The sequence below is a fragment of the Lepidochelys kempii genome, chromosome 3 (genome assembly GCF_965140265.1).
Source record: "Lepidochelys kempii isolate rLepKem1 chromosome 3, rLepKem1.hap2, whole genome shotgun sequence".
NCBI classification, from domain to species: domain Eukaryota; kingdom Metazoa; phylum Chordata; order Testudines; family Cheloniidae; genus Lepidochelys; species Lepidochelys kempii.
This window is the reverse complement of record NC_133258.1, coordinates 59,905,545-59,929,805: the sequence shown is the minus strand read 5'-3', so window position 1 is coordinate 59,929,805 and position 24,261 is coordinate 59,905,545. Positions and strand designations below refer to the sequence as shown.

The following is a 24,261-nucleotide window of genomic DNA, read 5'->3' as shown; positions in this document are numbered from 1 at the left end:
CAGGTGTGTCTAGGATATCCTGAGATCACTAGTGACACTATGTTGCCACATTAAGCTGTCCAAACCCTTGCTCCCTTTCCAGTGGCTCAAAGCAGAGGATTCCTTCCCCTACCACCTGAATAGACAGAGAAACTGGAGAAGTTCTGAGGAAAGGGAAGGTTAAGCATCCGTTTTCTCTACTCATCCTATGTGCTTCAAAGGGCATCCCAGGCAGGGAAGACAGAAAGGCCAGGCACATCCTCTGGCAGCAGGAAAAGTGGGGAAGATCAGAGTTTGAGTGAATCTCTTGCAATGCAGTTACACTGCCATACCTCTCCCTGCTCTTCCTTCTCCCATCTTCTCCTCTCCCTCTTGCAAGGAAGATTACTTGCCAACTAGTCCTCCTTCCTGGGCTCCAATTTCTGCCTCTTTCTTGGCACTAAGGGACATGTCTATCTACTCCCTTTTCAAACTTGACGGAGGGAAGGTTAGGGAACTAATGCCTCTCGTATATCCCACCCCACTTCCCTATTTAATGTAAGGACTTTAAAAATAGAGGGGTTGCTCAGATCCTTCCCTTGAACCCAGCATTTCTAGGTGCCTCTGGTGCAGCTCTACTTCTTCCTCTCAGCTGTTGAAAAGCTTCACTGGCCTGGTTGCTTCTTCCTTTCCTGGGAACCATGTATCTTGGTCTGTCATCTAAAAGCAAATCCTCAAGCAGAGTTCCGGAAGGCCCTAAACCTCCTCAAAACAAATATATGTATATAGAATATCCAATTGGGACCATAAACCTAAACCTCATTCTTCACCCTCACAGGTTAAGAGAAAGTCAGGGAAATGGAAGCACTTTGAAGAATAAGATCTATTATTGATTCAAACCTACAGAAGTTGATCTGTCTGCCACAAACTTGCCCTCATTATCATCATGTAGAGCTGCATACCTTAATTGACTCATTTTGCATTCCTACACATGGTTTTGAAAAGTTGCTCTTTGATTTGAGAGACACTGATAAAAATAGCATAGCTTGTACAGGAAACTAAAGAAAAGGGAGCAAGTGAAAGCTTCCAGAACTCTGCCTGTGTAAATAAGTATCACACTTGAATTTCCATCTGCAAGTTACAGTGGTTGCTGTTAAAACATCAACATTTATCAACAGACACCAAACAGTGTCTGAGATAACTATTGTATGGTGATTGTTAGTAAATGTTGACTTTTTAGTGGCAACCTCTGTGAAATGTTATGAAAAAGAGTACTTGTATTGTTCTTCTATGTGTAAAATTAAGATCTGGAGAACAGGATTCCCTAAACTGAATTTTGTAACCACAAGTCACATAGGGAAAAAAGCATTCAACACACAATGAAGAACAGATGAATAGGGCCCAGTCTCACAGGAAGCCAAGTGGAAAATACATCAGTTATATGTATGTCAGCTGTCTAAGAAATTTATTAACTAGTTTATTAGTAAATACCCTATAAAATTACATAAAAGACAACATAATATCAGTGACAAAGCAAATGCTGTGACATTATCTAAAAAAATCTTTGCATTTGGAGGGTCTATATCTTTTAATAGCGTGCCTACAAGGTCAGTTGATATAGGCTTTTTAATTCTGTTAAGGTTAAATGCATGCATTTCCAATTCTATATTTGCCAGTTAAGATACAGAAGAACTACTATTTCCTTCTAGGTAGGGTTTTTTTGTTTTTTTTTTCCCAATAAATGAATTTATGTTATGCTACTGGGAGCATGTAAGTACCAGAAAGTGCAAACACTGCATTACACTGGTGATATCCGAGTTTCTAATCTCATTGGACTGTATAATCAAGACTGAAATTGGCTGCCATCCCTACTATAATTAATAAAATGTGAGAAAAATATTGTTTTTCCACCAAGGCAGTTTCCTACAGAACTGGTCATATTAATGCACAAATGCAAGGGAGATTCAGGTTAGATATCTGGAAATGCTTTCTAACTATGAGCATAGTCAAGCACTGGAAAAAGGTACCAAGAGAGGTTGTGGAATCCCCATCTTTGGAGGTTTCTAAGAACAGGTCAGACAAACACCTGTCAGGAATGGTCTAAGTATACTTTATCCTGCCTCAGGAGGAGATATTGAACTAGGTTCCTCCCAGCCTTACATTTCTATTGTAGCCACCACCCACCTTAGCAAGGGGGCAGTGCCCGACGGGAAGACACACACCTTGTGGGCCCCCATGGGATTGATGACACCGAGTCCTGTGCTGTTGACTTCACACCAGCAGCTGAAGGGGCGGGGAGCGCAACCCCCCACTCACCCCAGAAACCCTCCTCCCCCAAACCAATGGGAAGAAGGGAGACAACAGCAGTCACCAGCACCCAATTAGAGAGCAGAAGACAGCCAAGCAGCACAGCAAGCATTCTCTGACCTTGTGCAAGGCCCCAGATACCCCAAGAAGGGTATATATAGCCTTGCTTTCCCTCCACGTGGCAGAGATCAGCTGGGGAGTGGAGGAGAAAGGTGGACTCACTACAGCCTTCCCACACAGCACTTCCAGGCCCCTGCACCTGGCCTGATTGTAGCACTTCCAGGCCTAGCAACTGGCCTATCTTTCCCCTCAGCCTGCCAAAAAGCCTCAGGGGGGACAATCCGTTCCTCCTGCAACCTGCCTGTGAGCAACAGGAGACAGCCCATCTCTCCTGCCACTATCTGCAGCCTGCTTGCCATGTAGCCAGCCCTTATCAGACTCTGGACTTTGGATATAGAGACCTAACCTACTGGCCCCTGGGCCCATGGGGTCCAATCTCTAAAAACTGCTGGCATAGTTCCAGAAGGGAGCAGATAGATCGTGTCTATCCAGCAATCCTCAAGGAGAGGTAGATACACTGGAGGGTAGGGTTAGGATACAGAGGGACCTTGACAAATTAAGAGGATTGGGCCAGAAGAAATCTGATGAGGTTCAACAAGGAAAAGTGCAGAGTCCTGCACTTAGGACAGAAGAATCCCATGCACCGCTACAGACTAGGGACAGACTAGGCTAGGCAGCAGTTGTGCAGAAAAGGACCTAGGGGTTACAGTGGACGAGAAGCTGGATATGAGTCAGTGTGCCCTTGTTGCCATGAAGGCAAATGGCATTTTAGGATGTATAAGTAGGGGCATTGCCAGCAGATCGAGGGACATGATCGTTCCCCTCTATTCGACATTGGTGAGGCCTCATCTGGAGTACTGTGTCCAGTTTTGGGCCCCACACTACAAGAAGGATGTGGAAAAATTGGAAAGCGTCCAGCGGAGGGCAACAAAAATGATTAGGGGACTGGAACACATGACTTATGAGGAGAGGCTGAGGGAACTGGGGTTGTTTAGTCTGCAGAAGAGAAGAATAAGGGGGTTTTGATAGCTGCTTTCAACTACCTGAAAGGGGGTTCCAAAGAGGATGGATCTAGACTGTTCTCAGTGGTAGCTGATTACAGAAAAAGGAGTAATGGTCTCAAGTTGCAGTGGGGGAGGTTTAGGTTGGATATTAGGAAAAACTTTTTCACTATGAGGGTGGTGAAGCACTGGAATGCGTTACCTAGGGAGGTGGTGGAATCTCCTTCCTTAAGAGGTTTTTTAAGGTCAGGCTTGACAAAGCCCTGGCTGGGATGATTTAGTTGGGGATTGGTCCTGCTTTGAGCAGGGGGTTGGACTAGATGACCTCCTGTGGTCCCTTTCAACCCTGATATTTTATGAGGCCCTGCTTGCTTTCACCAGTCTCCTGACCACACAGCCAGAAGAGAAACCTGAATGAGTACCCTGTATTATAGTTAGACAGTTAGCTAGGGTTTAATATTGTATCATTATGGCACTTCTATCTGCAAAAGGACTTTCATCTGCCTGGATCATCAAGACCTGCTCAGTTGCCAGTATAATAAAGTGTACGTATAACGACATATCCTTACAGGCTTGCAACGCGTCTCCACTGCACCAGCTGCATACCAGAGACATGAGGGACAGACAAAACTGACGGGGGAGAAACTTTTGGGTTTATGGCGTGTGTGGTCACGTGACCTATTGTGATTGCTGGCATAGTTTTTAGTAATTCAAAAGTATTATTAATAAAATTAAAATCAATTTAATCGTTCAATATTCTTATAGATTGTATGTCCCTTCAATCAAATCCCTATATAAAAGTTTATAGCTATTATTTTTAATTTGTCTGCTTGTGTAAGTTTCATATTTGTGTTTAAGTGCAGCGTGTTAACTGCCTTTGTGTGGTTAACCCCTTGTCTCGCTGGAGGCACCACAAAGTAGCTTTATTCTTTAGCACACCAGGAGGAACAGTCAGGTGCCTGATAGCAGCACCGTGAAATGAGCCCAGGTGATAGAAACTTTGGGACTGTCCAAAGACTGAGGTACCCCTCTCTTGCTCAAATATCATACAGCTACTTAGCCAGTGCCAAAAGAGGGATTTCATATGATTACATGCACATTGCAAATTGAATTTCAACAAGCTATTTTCAACAAATTTGATAGCGTTATTTGGAAAATAAAATACTCCAATATATTGGTTTGAAAGCCCTATTTTACTTTTATTTCCTCATTAAAAACACAAGATCTCGGTATTTTATAACAATAGGATCTGTAAATGAAAAGTTTTGAAAGTAAAGTAAGAGTAATAAATGACCATACCTTCGCAATCCTAAATCAAGTTGAGCCTCATCACTGATGAGCTCTGCTTCGCTCTGTGCAATTCTCATCGCAAGCTCACGGTCACGACGTTCCTGTTCAAGGACTGCCTGTTGTTGGGTCTCTTCTTCTCGCTCTCTAGCTAGCTGTGCCTCAATTTCAGCCTGCATAGTAAAAACGTATGTTTTTAATAAATGCTTTATACTCACCCACCTACCACTACAACAACAGTAAACAACTAGGTAAGTGATAATCTTACAAAGGTGAATTTAAAAAAACAAAACCAACTATAAATACATGATTTGCAGAATTAAGTTCATTATTCATGAGAGGCAGGTAAAGCAAAGATGGCAGCACAGGGATAGCAAGTTAGCAGTGAGGGAAGAGTTTGGAAGAAATCATCATTCACAGTGGACAGAGTTTAAAGCACTCTGCTGACATCACTGGGCCTCTCCCTGCAGCCCCAGTACAGCTGAAAATACACCCAGTTTCTGGCAGGACAGAGACAACATGTTCTTGGTGGCTACTTTCCCAGCTGGCAGCTCCCAAGATTTCAGAAAAAAAGAACAAAAAGGTGATGTTCTGATTCAGAGAATTCTAACATCACCCTGGGAGAAAATTTTAAACAGTAAAAAAGCCTAGATTATCAGTAAAAAGAAAAGGAGTACTTGTGGCACCTTAGAGACTAACCAATTTACTTGAGCATAAGCTTTCATGAGCTACAGCTCACTTCATCGGATGCTGTAGCTCACGAAAGCTTATACTCAAATAAATTGGTTAGTCTCTAAGGTGCCACAAGTACTCCTTTTCTTTTTGTGAATACAGGCTAACATGGCTGCTACTCTGAAACCTAGATTATCAGTGTTGATAATGGCAAAGTAATGCACACCGGAAAATATAATCCCAAGTATACATATAAAACGATGGAGTCTAAATTAGCTGTTACCACTCAAGAAAGATCTTGGAGTCATCATGGATAGTTCTCTGAAAACATTCCCTCAATGTAGTCAAAAAAGCTAACAATGTTGTGAATCATTAGGAAAGGAATACACAAAAAAACAGAAAATATCATGTTGCCTCTACATAAATCCAGGGTACGCCCACATCTTGAATACTGCGTGCAGATGTGGTTGCCCCATCTCAAAAAAGATATATCGGAATTGGAAAAAGGGCAACAAAAATGATTACTGTATGGAAAAGCTTCCATATGAGGAGAGATTAATAAGACTGGAATTCTTTTAAGGTCAGGTTTGACAAAGCCCTGCCTGGGATGATTTAATTGGGAATTGGTCCTGCTTTGATCAGGGGCTTGGACTAGATGACCTCCTGAGGTCCCTTCCAACCCTGATATTCTATGATTCTTCAGCTTGGAAAAGAGATGACTAAGGGGGGATGTGATAGAGGTCTATAAAATCATAACTGGTGTGGAGAAAGTAAATACGGAAGTGTTATTTACCCCTTCTCATAACATAAGAACTAGGGATCACCAAATGAAATTAACAGGCAGCAGGTTTAAAACAAACAAAAGGAAGTATTTCTTCACACAATGTACAGTCAGTCGGTGGAACTCTTTGCCAGAGGATGTTGTGAAGGCCAAGACTATAATAGGGTTCAAAAAAGAACTAGATAAATTCATGGAGGATAGGTCCATCAATGGCTATAAGCCTCTGTTTGCCTGAAGCTGGGAATGGGTGACAGGGGATGGATCACTTGTTCTGTTCATTCCCTCTGAAGAACCTGGTGGCATTGGCCACTGTTGGAAGACAGGATACTGGGCTAGATGGACCTTTGGTCTGACCCAGTATGGCCATTCTTATGTTCTTAATTTAGGATGAGAAAAACATCACTGTCTTCATGAATCTAGGAGGATGGAGTTGGATCTGGATTGCATCTATCCATCTGGATGATATATTTGCAACTAAAAGATGTCTTCCAGGAGAGTTCTGTCCCCCTTGATAGCTGTAAGCATCCTGGAACTCTCTATATTTATGTTAGGATTGCTATCTGCATTGATATAGCCTGACTGTAGCTGTTGGTATGGCTTTTAGTCGTGCAAATCTGATGCCCTCTCTGTGCAGAACTGCAAAAGCCTCAAAAGACTGAAACATGATTTTGGGAATGAGCTTTAAAAAGTCAAGGAGACTATCAAAAGGCAAAGGCCAGCATCTTCACTTGGACGTCCTCAGAGAGACTGGATATTTCTAGTCCTCGCCATTACTTGTTCTTAATACTGACTGCTGAAGCAATGGATTGGAAATTTATAACTATTGTTTATAACCATTTAAGAGAATGCGCATAAGCAGAGACTGATACAATGACAAGAAACATTAGAGAATCGTTCTGTAACCTACAGTCAATAGTGAGGAAAAAATATGCTTCCTATGTGGAACAAATAGAACAGGGATCTGTGGTTGGTGTGTATGTGAGAATCAAATATTTAACACATTTAAATGGTTCTAGGACTCAGGAAAGTATAAGAAGTGACTGAGACAGCTTCCTGAAGAACTCCAAAATTAACAAAGGAATTTGCATGCATTACATGTTCTTCGTTTGATTAATAGTCTTATAAACAGCGGGAAAGCAAAGGGGGGTGGGAAGGTAGATGGGATTGTGATATCAGTGGCAATTCTGTCAATCATTCTACAGCAGGCTTGCTCTTTTACAAGCTTATTTTACTGTAAAAATTGTTCTGGGATTTGATTACTTCTAAATTACAAAAACTCTAAATATTCATTTATATCAACAGCATTATGCTTATATAGAGAAATAGGTATAATGTCAAAGCAAAAAAATCCTATCTCCAACTAGCAAGAAATATTACAATTATATATATATATAATTATAATATTTCTTGTTAGACATATATATATATATGTCTCTCTCATTTAACTCTAGGGAAATTTAACAAAGCTATGACATATGACTTTTAAATTAAGATATTTTTATTTTTTTTAACAATTTGAAGTCAGATGTCACAGCTGTAAATAACAGACTTCTCATTAAATCCCAGCTGGAAAATATGACACTTTGCTACAGGGAAGTATTTTTCTTCTTCAGCTACTGTATATAGCTACTTCAATGGACAAAATTATCTTAATGCCTCATTAGGTCAATATTTTAAAATTAAAACCATGATATGCAGAGTTAAAATTTACAAAATAAACTTAATTTAACCAGTTACATATCATGGATTGCAATAGTGTTTTTGTAATTACATGATCATATTTCATTGAACTGTGACACTTATGTGGTAAGTATATCAGAACTTCACTAATTCTCACGTTGGAACCCATCATGTAGAGAACTATATAAGAAAAAGCAAAAAAGGGGGGAGGGTCAGTCTAACTTCACTTCGCAGACAAGATTTAGTAGCACTGGTATATGGTTAGGTAACATACTACTAACATTACATTATTTATAGAAAATACACCGTTAGGACAGTCAAATCTGATAATTCATAGAATTTAAGCTAATTTACACTTTTCCCTTTTCGAGCTACTGGGGGGGGGGATGTGAGTGTGTGTCAGTGAGGCAGAGAGAGAAGGACAGTGTGTGTGTGTGCAGACTCCTGTTATCAATTCAATCTCGTTTTGTAACAATATTGATTCATTTCAGTCTTGATTCTGGTTTAATCATTGCAAAATGCTCTCCTCAGTGTAACTAACAACAGTTCTGCTGACAACTCCCTCTCCCTCATTTTCCTTTAGCTTGGGGGAAGCACAAGCCACTGTGCTACAAACTCTATAGCTACAAGAACATTTCCAGTTCCTTTCTGTCTCAGTTCTACTCCTGCCCATCATATCCCTTGTTCTCATACCTTGGTGGCAGCACTGCCTCGACCTGTCCTTTAATTAAAAGATTCAGCCCTTGTTTTTTTCTAGTTTTCCTCCCACACAGTCATTTCACATCTGCCTTTAGAGATGAGGTGTACTAAGGAGCGATTGTTAAAATGGCACCTTCTGACTCTGCTCACCATCTGCATTCAGTCACATCTACAAACAATGCTAACAAGCCCCCATGAATTTGAGGACTCTATTTAATATTTCCTTCTGTTTTTAAGAACTTCCATGGACTTGTTCATGCTCAGCTTACATAAATAGCCTCAGCTTCTCTTTATCATTTCATCTGTCACGGCTTTCCTCGATGCTGTTCCATACAAACTGGACACTGTTTGCACAAAACCCTATGCTGCAGCTCCTGCCATCTAGAACAACCTCTCTCTCTCGGCTTCTCATTCACACACACTTGTAATCCTACCTGGAAAATGATGGGGTTTTTTTCTTACCAATCACTATTAATTTCTTTCTCTTCCCCACTTCTACAGTTACTAAATTATCTAACTATAATTCCACTATTTGTTTTTGTCAATGCTTATATTAACTATGGCAACCACAACACTGTTTTATTATCTTGGGAACAGAACCTCTAGACTTACTAGCTCAAAGAGATGATTTAAATGAAAGATCAGGAAAGTTTAATTAAAATGTTACCTGAATACGTTTTTCTTCCTCTTCCCTCTTCTTCCTCTCTTCTTCTTCCTGTTTTCTCTTTGCCTCAATCTCAGCTTTTCTAATACAAGAAATAAAAACAAGAGAAAGCATTTGATAATTACGTAAATTATAACAGAACATAAATGAATGAGAAACATACAAGCATGGAAATAAACTGCCCAGGGAGGAATCTCAATCTCTGGAGATTTTTAGGAGCAGGTCAGACAAACATCTGTCAGGGAAGGTCTAGATAATACTTAGTCCTGCCATGACTGCAGGGGACTGGACTAGATGACCTCTCGAAGTCCCTTCCATTCCTACGATTCTAGGCATCTTACATAAATCTAAATAGCAACTTGAGAGGCAGAGCAGTCCAATGGACAGGGCTCTGGACTGGGGCTCAGGAGACCTTTTATTCCCAGATGTGCCGGAGGTGTCACTTCACCTCTCTCTGGCTCTAGTTTTCTCTCCTCCATTTGTCTATCTTGTCTACATTTAGACTGTAAGCTCTTCGGGGCAGGGACCATGTCTGTACAACACTTAGCACAAGTGGGCCCCAAACTGAATCAGGGCCTATAGGTGCTACTTTAATATTAACAACAAATTGGTCAGACTGTCATTTCTGTTTGCTTTTGAATCAAGAACTGATTATGTAATTCAACACTCACAGTCGCCTTTCCTCCTCTTCCTTTCTGCGACGTTGCTCCTCCTCTTCACGTCTTTTCCTTTCTCTTTCCATTTCCTCCTGGATGCGTCGCAGCCTCTCTGCTTCCTCCTCTTGCTGCTTCTTTTTCTGTAGCTCACTAAGAAGCCGCTCTGAGCTCTTAACTAGAGCATCATACTCTTTCTGTATCTGTTCCCTAGTCATGACAATGGCCTGGAAAATAAAACAAGAAATATAGGGGATAATATTCATTAATGCTTGTACTGCATTTAAAAATATAAAGCCCCATAAAAGTGCATTACAGGTACATTACATTTGCATTTTTGTTTTGTTTTGGGGGAGCACAATAAGGAGTTCTCCACCTCCTTTCCAAAATACTGAAGATCCACTATTTTGTCTCACTTGTCACTTTAAACCACAAATAACCATCATCCTTACAGCTGAGGACTGGCTAGGACCTTCCTTCTTTGAAGCATGTCATCCCTTTTCAACCCTTACTCCCTTAAGAAAGATATTGATGCTTTAAAATTCTAGGATGAAGGATGGCAATTAGCTCCTTACTTGGTAGGTCTGTTTCTTGGGGTGGATTCTGTGTAATAGCTGCTTAATTCCTGATCAGTTACATACAATACTAATCATATGGCAACACAGTGGATGGTTCTACACCTTTTGTTACCCTGGCACTCATATCGTTGTATGGTATTTTTACTAGTCGCCAACATTTAAAGAAACAAACACACCAGTATTTTAAACGACCTTAATATGATGCAAATGCTTTAATTGGACAAGACAATGGTCCCCATTACCTTTTTTTAAGCTTTTGAAAAATGTTTGATAACTTCACTTTTATTTCATTCCTGCCTCACTGTCTTCCCCTTTTCACATTGATTAATGCAAACAAACAATCATGAAACTTTTCTCCGCAGAAGTCTTGTGTTCCGTGCATAGTAGATGATTCATCTTTTTCACATGACTATTATTTTTTTTAAACGGGCGCTGTAAAGGTTGACTAAGGTCAAAATTTGACCTGCTCTGTGGTAAAACCTTCTGTGTCTTTTTAACTGGGATTTCAAATGTAAAAAAAAAAAAAAAAATACTATCCCACTGCAATGGGACCATTGCTAAAATGTCATCTTCCTAGACAGGAGAACCATTCACAATGAAGTCTAATATGTTGGGTTTCTTTCAGTGTGCATCAGTCTCAATATTCCTTCATTCTAGCTGCCTGGTCTGCTTTTGTGATGGGGGGGAGGGGGGGATTAAAATGCCAAGAGCCATTTTATTGGAAGTAAATTAATATGAAAAATTCTGCATATTTCATCTGCTGGATCACAAGAATACAGTACACAGGAAGAGCAGAGGGACAGAGAAACATGAATATGTCTCACTCATGGTACAAGTGTAAGTGCTCCTGAAAAACAAAGTGAATTCGTCTGTGGCCATAGAGTTATTCTTCATTGGTATCTGAGACCTTTCTTTAATACCCTATTATAGTATAGTGAAGAACTCAAACATATCTTCAGGGATGAATTCAAACAGTCTGGGTCCTAGACATACCATAAAGGTTCTGCCTCTTACTTGGAGGGTCAGTAATAAATGTCTTCTCCCCCCCAGCAGAAACAGTGCCAAGAGGCAGTGGTCCTGGGCCCAGAGCTCGAGACTGGCCAGAACGTGCTGACACACCATTCCAGCATTTATTTTGGGAGCCAGAACTACAATGGTATGCATCCGATGAAGTGAGCTGTAGCTCACGAAAGCTCATGCTCAAATAAATTGGTTAGTCTCTAAGGTGCCACAAGTACTCCTTTTCTTTTTGCGAATACAGACTAACACGGCTGTTACTCTGAAACCAGAACAGCGTCTGACAGCAATTCTGGTACATGCATTCTGGCCCCTCTCATGTGCAGCACTGACTGGACCCAGAGGTGCTGGAACAATTTGTATAGTGGGGATGCTGAGAGCCATTGAACCAAATGGCAACACCCCCAGTTTCAGCACCTATGACTCGACCCCATTCCCCAACCCTTGCCCTTGCATGCACACATACCTCTGCATTTAAATCAGCCCTGAATCCCACTGGGAGATAATCTTTACATTTTGCTTTGACTTTCTATTAACAACCCCCTTATATGGGACCGCCATATAAGACTAAAATCAGAGTTTTTGCAGTGCTTCAGTAGAACCAAACATTAAAGACAGTCTCCTTAAGTTATTCCTAGCGCTCAGTCTTTTCATTCTTCTCAGCTAAACCTGCTATTCCCAGAAGTTTTCAGTCAGATATCACACATAAACCTCTTCAGGAAGCATTTTCAAAACCAACACATGAGCTCACTGAGAAGCAAAAAGAAAACATTTAGTTTTTTTAGATAACATTGTTGGCCTTATGGTAATCTTCTGTCACTTGATAGTTATGCAAAACCTCTTAAGCACCATGTTCTACTAAGCAATTAAGGTAACACCAAAACCCCAATTAATTTAAAACATTGCTACTCTACATTATTCTAAGCACCATATTTTGCAGCCACTAGAGGAAGCTTATTTAATATGTTTATCTGACAATATCAAAAGGGTGGCCACATCCACCACAATATGCATTAAAATCAAATTTTCAAACTTGGATGCTTAGCGTTAGGGTGCCTAAATATCGATTTAGGTGCCAAATAAGCAGCCTTACTTTTAGTCATGCTGAGCGCTCAACTAAATTTAAGGGGATTTGGTAGTGCTCAACATCTCTTAAAATCAAGCCTCTTTATTTAGATGCCTAAACATGAATTTAGGAACCTAATTTAAGGCACTTATATTAAAAACTCTGGATTAAATGCTAACTATAAAGCCTTTGTTCTTCTATATCAGACGAAGTTAAAAACCATCTCAAAAGTTCTATTGTTACGTTATACCTTAATCTTGGCCATCAAAGCATCAATAGATAATTCCAGATCCCGGATCTGCTTGCTCATCTCTGGTTTTCCCTCTTTCAGAGCACTTACAACTTCATTAAATTTATCAAGTCTCTTTTTCAGTGTACGCACTTTTACAAGGCCATCAATGCTGTGAATACAAAAAAAAAAGAGCACTATATTTTAAGATGTTTTTGTGAAGTAGGTGATTAATATTTTTAAGTATCAGTAAATAGTCACATTAATTTATAATCTTATTTTCCCTTTTAAAATTTGCTGTTTAAACTATGGGCATGTCTATACAGGTTGAAATGGGGGTCACATGCACTACAGGGATGGGATTTCTAAAGCATACTAATGTGATGCATGTAGACCCTGCTGATGTGCTTTAACGTGGTACTTTTTGAAATAGCTCTAAGTTAAATCCCACTAGTGGCCACCAGCAGGGTCCACACCCACCAACTAATGTGCAACACGCTAGCGTGCTTTAGAAATCACACCCCCATTGTGTACATTGCCACACCATGTAGATAAGCCCTGTAACTCTGCAAATCAAACACATATGGGATTGCGTGGCACAGAGGACAAGTACTGGCACATCAAGCCTTCTCTATTAATACAGTGAACCCAATTAGCAGTGACCAAAGTCTGTGGTCAGAAAGTGACCTACAGAATGTGAAATGCATTTGTGATCTCTAGTGGATCTATGTTCACATCTCAAAAACAAATTATTAGAGGCACCACTATTGGAGAAATCTGAGTGGTTAAAGATTGAGTTTTGTCATTTACTTAACCTGAAGCAGTACTGGAACCTGAATCATACAGAAACTCAACTACCCAACAGATGATCCCTACAACATAGTCAAGGCATATTAATAAGAACTGGAGGAGGAATTCAGCACCCGTGCAGTACAAGGGCTTCAGCATAACACCTTTAAAAAGACTGAATTGAGCAAAAGAAACACAACCAATAGCATGAAATTTAGTCAAATTAAAAAAAAATTGAAGCAATTTGGGGTACAACTGTGCTTTTTTGTGGTTTTACAATCACATTTTCTTTTTTTTTTTTTTTTTTTTAAAGATTTTCTCTCTTTCCTGTTATTGTGTGAAAGACTCAAATAAAAGAGGAAAATTACTGTCCAGAGAAAACTTTAAAATAGATGAAATCAAATGCAGAATGTACACAGACTGAAAACAAAGACAACAATGTTTCACCATGTCCGTTTCAGCTATAGTAGTCTTAAGTGATACCTGTAACTGTAGACAGAAATATTCAAAATGGAGGTGGGGTTTTTTAGTTGCATTCCTTAGGTAATAAGTCCTCCATACTAGCCTTCATTTCTTCAATAAGAATAGGTAAGTGCTCCCTGCTAACATGGTAGCTTGTTGAGAGTAGTTATAAGTGGTTCACAGTCATGCTGGAAGGGCATAACGAGTGCGGTCCCACAGGGATCAGTTCTGGGTCTGGTTCTGTTCAATACCTTCATCAATGATTTAGACAATGTCATAGAGAGTACACTTCTAAAGTCTGTGGACGATACCAAGCCGGGAGGGGTTGCAAGCGCTTTGGAGGATAGGATTAAAATTCAAAATGATCTGGACAAACTGGAGAAATGTCTGAAGTAAACAGGATGAAATTCAATATGGACAAATGCAAAGTACTCCATTTAGGAAGGAACAATCAGTTACACACATACAAAATGGGAAATGACTGCCTAGGAAGGAGTACCGCAGAAAAGGATCTGAGGGTCATAGTGGATCACAAGCTAAATATGAGTCAACAGTGTAACACTGTTGCAAAAAAAGCAAACATCATGCTGGGATGTACTAACAGGAATGTTGCAAGCAAGACACAAGAACTAATTCTTCCATTCTACTCTGCGCTTATTTGGCCTCAACTGGAGTATCGTGTCCAGTTCTGGGCGCCACATTTCAGGAAAAATGTGGACAAACTGGAGAAAGTCCAGAAAAGAGCAACAAAAATAATTAAAGATCTAGAAAAGGTGACCTATGAAGGAAAATTGAAAAAATTGGATTTGTTTAATTTGGAAAAGAGAAGACAGAGGGGACATAACAGTTTTCAAGTACATAAAAGGTTGTTACAAGGAGGAGGGAGAAAAATTATTCTTCTTAACCTCTGATGATAGGACAAGAAGCAAGGGCCTTAAATTTCAGCAAAGGAGGTTTAAGTTGGACATTAGGAAAAACTTCCTAACTGTCAGCATGGTTAAGCACTGGAATAAATTGCCTAGGGAAGTTGTGGTGTGGAATCTCCATCGCTGGAAATTTTTAAGAGCAGGTTAGACAAACACCTGTCAGGGATGGTCTAGAATAGATAATACTTAGTCCTGCCATGATTGCAGGGGACTGGACTACATGACTTCTTGAGGTCCCTTCCAGTCCTATGATTCTATATTACTGGTCCTTATTTGAGAGAGAAAAGGTCTATAAATGGATCAGTCAGAATACTGCATAATATTTCTATTAATTTTCTAATAAGTGTTACTCATCCATTCAATATGGATAAGCATGAATGCAAAAGCTAAAGCTAAATCCACACTCTAAAAATGTTGCTAGTATAAGTTATTGTTTGACACCCCCACCTTAAGACTATTCAGTTAGGCATAAAAATATCTACATTTAGAAAAATAGTTTTTGAACCTTATAAAACCCCTCCCTTCTTACCGTGGTTTGTGCTTTCTCTTGCAAAGCCACATACGAATAGTCTTTTGTATTTTAATGCAGGCACTAGCTCGGTATTTTATTTTGTTTTTCACTGCAAGCACACAAAATAAGTTCAATGAGTCCGAATGGTTTTATAATTCTAAATAGTTCAAGGGAATGCCTACAGTCCCTACAAATACATGTTTGATAAGTCCACAAGGGTATTTATTTTTTAAAAGTGATGTCCCAGGATGATAAATATATGACAAGTCTTCAACTCTCATCTATGACTAGATGCTATTTCAGATTTAGCTGATCTGTGAATTAGGTAAAGACTTATTTGCTCTAAGACACAAAGCCCACCAAACAAATGACTATTTCCTTAGATGTAATTGTTTTAAGGTAGCAGGCCTTCTGCCCTATTATTCCAAAAAAGTAGGGTCATTAAGTTGTGTAAATTTCTAGATTCTAAATATCCTGGAATAGATTCATGGGTGATACTTAGGTCCCAATTTTTTCATTCATTTGCATGTGTAAATAACATGAAGCACTGAGAAGTCCCAATGACTCCAAAGGGATTATCCACGTGCCTGAAGTTAAGCAAGTAGGTATTTGCAGGCTGGGGGCCTTAATTAATACTGTTCAAATTACGAAGCAATGATCCAGTTGCTGTGCTATTCTCTGTTAGCATATTTTGATTTACTAAAAAGCAATATTAAATTACATACATTTAATCACCGAGAGAGAACACCACTGAACTTTTTTCCAACGACTGCAGATAAGCCAGTGATTGACTCGTTTAACCAGCTCTGCTAGATGATCTGGATCAGACTTCATTATCTGATCAAACTCTGCAAACTAAATACATAACCAGTTTTACTTAACAAAAATAATAGAAAATAGACAGTCAACATTATAACCTAACAGAGCATTGAGGACAAAGGTAAAAGATCAGTACAGTAAACAGAACCTTGTAACCATGGAAACCTCAGTTCAACTTCCAATTAATTCAAACCCGTGAAAAGGTAACTTTGCTTTTACATTTTAATAGGTTCTGTTGATAACAGAAATGACTACTTCCAAGCCAGGCATTTTCTGACAGTTGCTGAGTGCTCAGTGCTTTTGAAAATCCAGACACATATTTAGGTGCCAAAATAAAGATTTATGGCATGGAAAATCCTAGCCATAAATCTTTATTTTGGCACCTAAATATGTGTCTGGATTTTCAAAAGACTAGTAATTTTGGGTACCCCACTTACTTAGCATCCACTCTGTAAATCATGCCCCTTAAGGTATGTTAAGTTGAGTACCCCCCAAAGACAGAAGCCCCCAAAGCCATTTTTGAAAACCTTGACATATCAGCATAACTTAAGGGCATCCATTTTTGAAAATCTTCAGCTTTTGGATAATTACGTTAATGAGTAAGACAATTACATCTCTGTACTGATGTCTCAGTCCTAGACATAAAAGCTTTTACTGCTTCTCCTTCCTTTGCCCCAGCAACAGCAATGCTCATATTCAGAGAAAGACGATTTGAATATGGATATGTTTTAATGGGAAGCCTTTGTTTCTCTGCTATAACTTTTTTTATTTTAAGCATGCAATATATTTTCACTCTAAAGCAATACTTTTCGGGAAGTTTACACAACCTTCAATACTCTATGTTCAAAAACTGCAATTGAAAAGAGATACTATTTACCTTGCCAGGTCTAAAAAACACTTTTGTTAATCCAAATTTGTAGTCATTTTCATTTAAACCCAAGGCTTTAAATAGTGCCTATAACAAGAAAAAAAATATCAGTTTGATTCATATTTCACAAAAAAGGCGCAAAATAAACCAAAATAAATATTTTCTATCCGAGATGAAGAGAAAAAATATGGACAATTAATTTGGCACTCAGGTGATTGTTACCTTGCAGAAAAGTCTAGGGTCCAGTCGAGCTAGTTTTGCAGGCATATACTTTTTGTACATATTGTATAGCTCATGAAATGATGCTCGTGATGGGAAGCCACCTTGCATCAAGTCCAAAACAGACACCATACCTATATTCACAGAAATACACACAAAAATATATATGTCATTAAAATGTAAATAAAGCAGTCGTTTCATAATAATGAACAATTAATGGCTTACGCCATTTGGATGTGCTCAAATGCTTGGCCTAAGTCCCCAATGTAGTACATAGTTCTGCATGGACTGGCCCCAGCACTCACCATTTCCTGGTCAAATGGCCATTTATAAGAATTTATTCCTGAACGTCTGAGACAGTCTATGATAATATTCTGCGTCCTTGCCAGATAGGTGGCAACTAATCGACTTCAGTGGGTTACTCTGTTAAATCTTTTTTGGCAGATCCACTATTTTGCTGTTCCTTCCCTAAAGCAGGGTCCCAATAATTTCTGAACGGACAAAGACTATTAATGTGTACGATGGCACACCAATGATGTCAGCATGAGAGGCAGTGCAGGGTACAAAGGGCAGATGACTGGCATTAGCACCCTGTTTACATGTAATGCTGGGGTGTGCCTTAGCTGGTGAGATGCGTTTTGTATATCTTTGATACAGCAAAAGTGGCAGTGTGGAATGAGTCTATTATAGATATCCATAAATACTGCCATCACCTCCAGAGGTACAATTTATTGCTACCCAAATCAGTAAAAGGCTGGAGATTCTTCAACCAGTAATTAAAACAGACATTGCAATGCCAGAGTACATAAGTCAAGGCTAAATTCATGCCATGAGCCGGAGTTCAAAAGAGTTTCAAAATCACCCCAGATCTCAAAATTAGTGGGAGAACTGCAAAGATATCAATGTCTTGATGCATCAAAACGGCTCCAAAGTTGCATGGTAAGAGTGTCACAGCACAGATACAGGAAATTCATGCCAGGCCTTCTACAATCTCTTTCATGCAACGATCTCAAAAATCTTAACAAACAACACAATCTCCATGGCAGTTAAATATTAACATATTATACCAATTTGCAGAATGAATAAACTAGGAAAATTGGGTTATATTTTGGAAGCAAGAGCCATCCTTGACCCACTGCCCCCAATTCCAAATCTCATTATATCCTGCAGCTAAGTAACATACAACCAGCCATGTCTCTATGCTAATTTTGACAAATTCCCAGCAACAGATGTTGAGTATCTCATTTTTAATTTTACTTGTGATTGTTTTTACTAACTCTTTTTGCCACCTTTCCTCATTGCATATTTGTTCTTGGTGAAGTCTGTACTATTGTCATTCGCCTTTTGATTTACTTCCATTAATACCTTTTTTTTAAAAAAAAAAATCATATTATAAGTAGCTCTTTTCTAGCTTAAACTTTACTCCCCCCCCCCAGTTTAATGTTTATGTATACTTGTTATTTTACTGAAACAAACAGATTAATACGTATACACAAATGTGCTTATAGAAGCTTATGGTGAAAAATCAAAAGTTTAGTCTATTGATTTGTTTAGTCTCACAAATATTGCCAAGTGCTATTAGCTGCTGATAACAGTGTTAATGGAATCCTAATTAAAGCAACATTGTTAAGCATTTGTGTGTTTATGATGTGCTAATTTTTACTTAAAAATAACTTGGCATGACAAATATAAGTGTGCTTGCCAAGACACCAGATGCTAAACCATTCTGTTGAAAAAACTAAGCTCAAACTACTGAACCCACAAAAGGATAATGAAACAAACACCTGGACGGAAAAGTGTATAAAGGACTTATGGGAAATGATGCAATTTAATGTTATTGACTTATTTATATTGTGCCACCATGATTTTCTGCGAGTAAGTTCATTCTAGTAACCCAGTTAACTGTTCGTATCAAGCATAATAGTGCAAGAACAAGGCTGCATAAGTCTGTAACAATACCATAAAACTTGAAAGGACCTTGTATTTCCAGATTCATGGCCATGCAGCATCATTCAAAAAACTAGATCGGATTGCTTGTACTCATTCTGCATTTGAGTTATGGAGCAGGATTCAGATGGGCCTACTTTCAATGGATCAGCCTGGGTACACTGCAGAGGTCTCAGCTGAACTGATAAGCTACATGGCTGAAGTCACTGAAACTGATGGTACAGGGTGATTTCGGTGTCCATTTAGATGACAATTCTTCTGCTCATAGATGACAATCATGGCGTGCCCAAGAGATTTCTGGCATAACCCACAGTGTGGGACATATTCAAGAGCTGATATTTGGGTTGAGATTGGACCTCAAGGAGGTAGAGATTACTCCCATGTTACAGACAAACCATTTACCTTCTGCTTAAGGGCAGAGTCTGTTTTGATGGTGTACCCTCAGATGGCAATGGAACCAGAGAGCTCTCAGGGAGAATACTATTTAGCCAACAGAAAATTCAGCTGATAATTGAATGGAACTTCAAATGAACTTCAGTACTTGTCCATAGATACCGTGGCCCCTAAAGAAGTTTCTCTGCAACTTCACTAGCACAGGTCATTCTTATTTACAGATTACCTGTAATAGCTGAAGTGATATGAAAGACTGTTAAAGTGCAAATGGCAGAAATCTTGTGCCAAAACACATCTCTTGCCATCTTCAAATTAAGACTAGATGGCTTTTGGAAGATATGCTTTAGTCAAACACAAATGATTGGGGTCTATACTGTGGTAGCTGAGTGAAATTTAAGGCCCTCTGATATTCAAGAAGTCAGACTAGATTATCTGACAGTCCCATCTGGCCTTAAACTCTATGAATCTATGACACAAACACACAATGGAATGGTCTTGTTAGATCCTTCTCTGCTTCTGGATGTTCAGATATGAGTTGTTAACAAGAGTGCTTTTTTCCCACATATATGTTTAGCAAGAAAAGCACACCTTTCCTTTCAGATGCATATCATTCCATGGATGCCATTCATACGTTTGACACTTCAAGTTTAAAACACTACAATGAGTGCAAAATGGGGGATACATCTACAAATCAATCAGAAAACTGAAGACGGTACAGAATGTGGCTGCTTGCTTATTGAGAAGCATTTCATGCCAAGAACACAACACCATAATCTATACTGTCTGTCTATTTGTTTCCAGGCAGAGAACAGGGTGGTGGTACTAACAGATGAATCCCTTCAGTGGTTTGGGACCTGGCTTTCTGAGGTACTGCCTCTTGTTCTGTGCAACACCCCTGCAGTTCAGCAGATGCGCTCAAATTGGAACACCATCAGTTTAAACATGAAAAGAGTGCTGACCAGGTGTTTCTTGTAATGAGTCTTCAACTCTGAAACTCATGTCCCCTGCTCAGTCCATCTTTTGGGACACACTACAAAGTTCATTATTTGTATTTTCAGGTGTTTGGGGGAGGAAGAGCGTAGAGGATTAAAGAGAGTGATCAGATGTGGGGGTTGCTAGATTCTTTCTTATCTGAGCAAGTATTACATGGGCAGTCTTATACTATGCATTGTGAATTTGAATTTGTATTGTATATTTTAATGTTGTGGAGTGCATAATGCTTGCCAGCTTTTCATTTAACACTGAAAAAGTCTAAAATACGATGGCTGCACTGTCTTACTTAAAAATAATTATCTGATTACTGAGAATCAAAATTAATTAATACTAATACTAATATTAATTAGATACAAATCATTTAATTGTATCTAGACACCATTAAATTAAGAACAGAAATATTTATCCAATCAAGGAAACATTGTTTCAACGATAGACATTCCAACTTTGTGTGAATCTGTAACACACAAAATTTAAAAAAAAGAGGAATACATTACCTGAACACTGGAGCTGAGAAAGAATCTGTCCCCCTTCAAAATTGTGACTTGTCATCTTTAAATTAGGTTTGATGCAGCGAATAAAGCTTGACCCCTATTGTCAGGACAGCAAGATAGCAGAATCTACATAAATTTAAACCTTCTGAAATAAGTGATCATTTAAGAATTACATAACAAAGGAACAGTAATAGATTTCTAAAGAGAGAAACTGACTTTTTATGCTTCTCAGTCTCTTCATATCCATTTTGCACTCAACATATCTTGACGCAATTGATCTCAAAGTTCAAACTGTCAATAGAACCTCACCTTCTTTTCATTCAACAATTTTTTTCTTCCCATCAATAACTGAATCCAATTATTATTGCATCAGTCTAGCTGTACTCTATCTCCACTACTATAATCATCTTGCTTGAAAAAGACAAGCAACTAATACCATCTCTTTACGCTTCCATCCAACCATCTCTCTCTCCATTTTTTTCATCCCTCAAAACAGTTCCTTCTTTAACCACTCATTCCTTGCTCACCAGCCCAAGTATATCAGTGTCTTCCCTGACATTTAAAAAAAAATCCCATTCATGCTGTATGTTAGAATAAAATTGGGATTAATATGACCTGTGACTACCCTCACTGTGACTACCCTGACCTGTGACTGCTTTGACTGTACCTTGTATCTCTCTCTCCCCCTCTCCTCTTGGGACCAAATCTCAGGTCTAGCCAAGCTGTAAAACTGTGCTCAGCACAGGTCCTGGGGGTCAGGGGAGGAAAGGAAAGGGTTGGGCAAAGGTAGCTGTATGTCATCTTTATGCCCCCAATCCTGGTAACTCTAAGACCACTGGAGTTAAGTAGCACCCTGGCCATGCCCCCTTCTCCGGGACAAGCCCTTGAACTCCAACTGCTGAAAGAGGGCTGATGAACAGTTAGCTACATTGGTTCTAAGATTTCCCTAGGAAAGAAGAATTTTCACCTGGTCATTCACGCCAGCTTTGAGTCTGGGGCAGGGCAAAACATGTTTGAAGACTAGGATCCAGCTCTTTGGGGCACAGACTATCTTTTGTTATGTCTGAGAAGTGCTAAGCATATTTTTGGTTACTATCCTAATATAAACAAGAAGAATTTTAGTATTCCTACCAAAAAGTGTCTGAAGACATTTGCTAAAGTAATACTGAAATAGGGAGAGGCCCCCACACCATTCTGAGCTTAAAAAGCAGAGATGATATAAATGGACTAGAATTTTATGGTTCTCTATGATCTAACTTGTTTTTTAAGAAATTAGATCAAAGCATAAAGTTTAACGATTACTATCCTAGTTAAATAAGCAGGATAATTTACTACATCTAAATTTTTTTTAAAGAAGTTGCATTGGCTAAAATGTTTTTCTACCTCTATTTATAGAGTTCTTGATTCCCTAAAGTTCAACTATAACTCAGTTTGATTACTTCCTCTGACCATAATGTTAGAGAAATTGTAAATATATAAATTCACAAGTATGATAACTCTGACTCAGTGAAAAGTGAGGTAACACACCACTAACTCTGCAATCTATTTCCTGAGCTAAACTCTCTCCGTACTAATGGGTAATCTTCCAGCAAGTAAAGCAGAATTTGTTATCCAGATTAAAGATGTGTGAAATGTAGGTTGGATTCCCTTCGTTATGTATAGAAACTGTAATTTCTATGCCCTAAGCACTGAAGAAAGACACAAAGAATGGAAAAGGAAGAGAGAAATTTAAAAAAATCTCAGAGGATAAGACAAACATAGGAGAGAGATTTAAGTGTGGAACGGGAAGCTGCTAGTTCATACTTATCATAGAGCACAGGAGTACAGTCAGCTGTAATATCCTCTCATGAAGTGAGCTGTTTAATGACAAGGAGGCGGTTGATCTGATAGGGAATACTTCTAGACCTACAAAAATACTAGGAAGATGTATCCTGCACATAAGAGGTATCTAAGAAACAGAGTACACATTCATGGAGGGCTTGCAAGAGTAGACCATTTGCTTCTCTGTAAAACCACATCAAAGACAGAAAAGGTATAGTGGCTTTTTAGCCAAATTCCTCAAAGATGACTGCCTGAACTAGATACTGAGGGATCAAGCAATGAGTTGTGGAGCCGATGCAACCAGGAAGTTAAAATCAGACAAATGGCTGTGCAACTCCAGAAGCCCTGAGGAAGTAGCAAAGGGCTGTGAAACATGGTTAGTCATGTTTGTCTTTCACTAATGAACTAAAGCTCTTTAAAAATTGATTAATTTGGCTCAAGAGCTTCTTCGAAGATTTTCAATGCAGCAAACCTTTCTAACACTGAAGCATATTAGCAATTTGGTAGTTACAAGCAGCATCTTTTACTGAAACCCATGCCTAGTATTCTCTGAGGATCTGCATAAAAATAAATTAAAACAGAATTTACAATAAATGGGAAATATGCTCATCTAAATCCTGGACCTGAAATGTAAAGACGTAACGCAAACTCCTCCATCTACCAGCAGCACTGACCGGCTATGGAGGGAGGGTTACCACTAGGCAGAATTTTAAAGGGTGTAGATGAGAGAAGCAGAAACAAATCACAGTAGAGGATTAGAGAGAAAGTGAATGAAGTTAATGTGAACTAATTTTAATATTGGGAGTAGGGATGGAGGTGGGGGTATGAGGTTTTTTTCCTGCTACCAATTCAATTACATGAATGTATTAGATTAAATGCCCCCCCCCGAGAAAAAGAGATGTAAAACTTCATTCCTAGATTCTCTAGATTCCCTTCTCACACTTGAAAATGTGAACGTGTAGTGAAAAGGGGATGGAAAAATAAAGTGCCACTCTACAACAAATAAAAAATAAAATTATCAGAGTTAAGAGTTTTCCTAGAACTTGTTCAAAACCCTGGCTGTTCATGAGTTAAACTACAGATATACAGTGAATCAAAATCTGGTCACAAAAATAAATCAAACACAGGATGGCAGATTACCCATGAGTGAGAAGCAAGTAGACTAGAGGAAAGGGAAATGATCGGGAAAGGAATTGGAGACTTAGTTTTATCAAGTAATATTAATGCACTTTATCTGAACTGGTAGAATTTCCATGCTACAATACAAAGCAACTTTCCTTTCAGTAACTTTAATATTTAGTCTATGAATTTAATAATAATCAGCACCTAGGTAGCAATACACTTAAAATTATCCTGTTTTGCAACTG

At 38.9% G+C, this 24,261-nt stretch overlaps 1 protein-coding gene across 3 annotated transcripts in view; it reads right to left on the bottom strand.

Annotated features, from left to right (window-relative positions):
* MYO6 (myosin VI) overlaps positions 1-24,261 on the bottom strand; it is a 179,684-nt gene that overhangs the window by 28,812 nt on the left and 126,611 nt on the right. For all 3 annotated transcript variants that reach the window (XM_073336482.1, XM_073336483.1, XM_073336484.1), the window contains exons 20-28: positions 21,077-21,170; positions 17,250-17,380; positions 17,037-17,114; positions 16,066-16,195; positions 15,359-15,449; positions 12,674-12,824; positions 9,781-9,989; positions 9,113-9,191; positions 4,626-4,786 (exon numbers count right to left, since the gene is read on the bottom strand). In XM_073336482.1, coding sequence (XP_073192583.1) covers positions 4,626-4,786; positions 9,113-9,191; positions 9,781-9,989; positions 12,674-12,824; positions 15,359-15,449; positions 16,066-16,195; positions 17,037-17,114; positions 17,250-17,380; positions 21,077-21,170 — 1,124 coding nt within the window. The remainder of the gene's footprint in view (positions 1-4,625; positions 4,787-9,112; positions 9,192-9,780; positions 9,990-12,673; positions 12,825-15,358; positions 15,450-16,065; positions 16,196-17,036; positions 17,115-17,249; positions 17,381-21,076; positions 21,171-24,261) is intronic.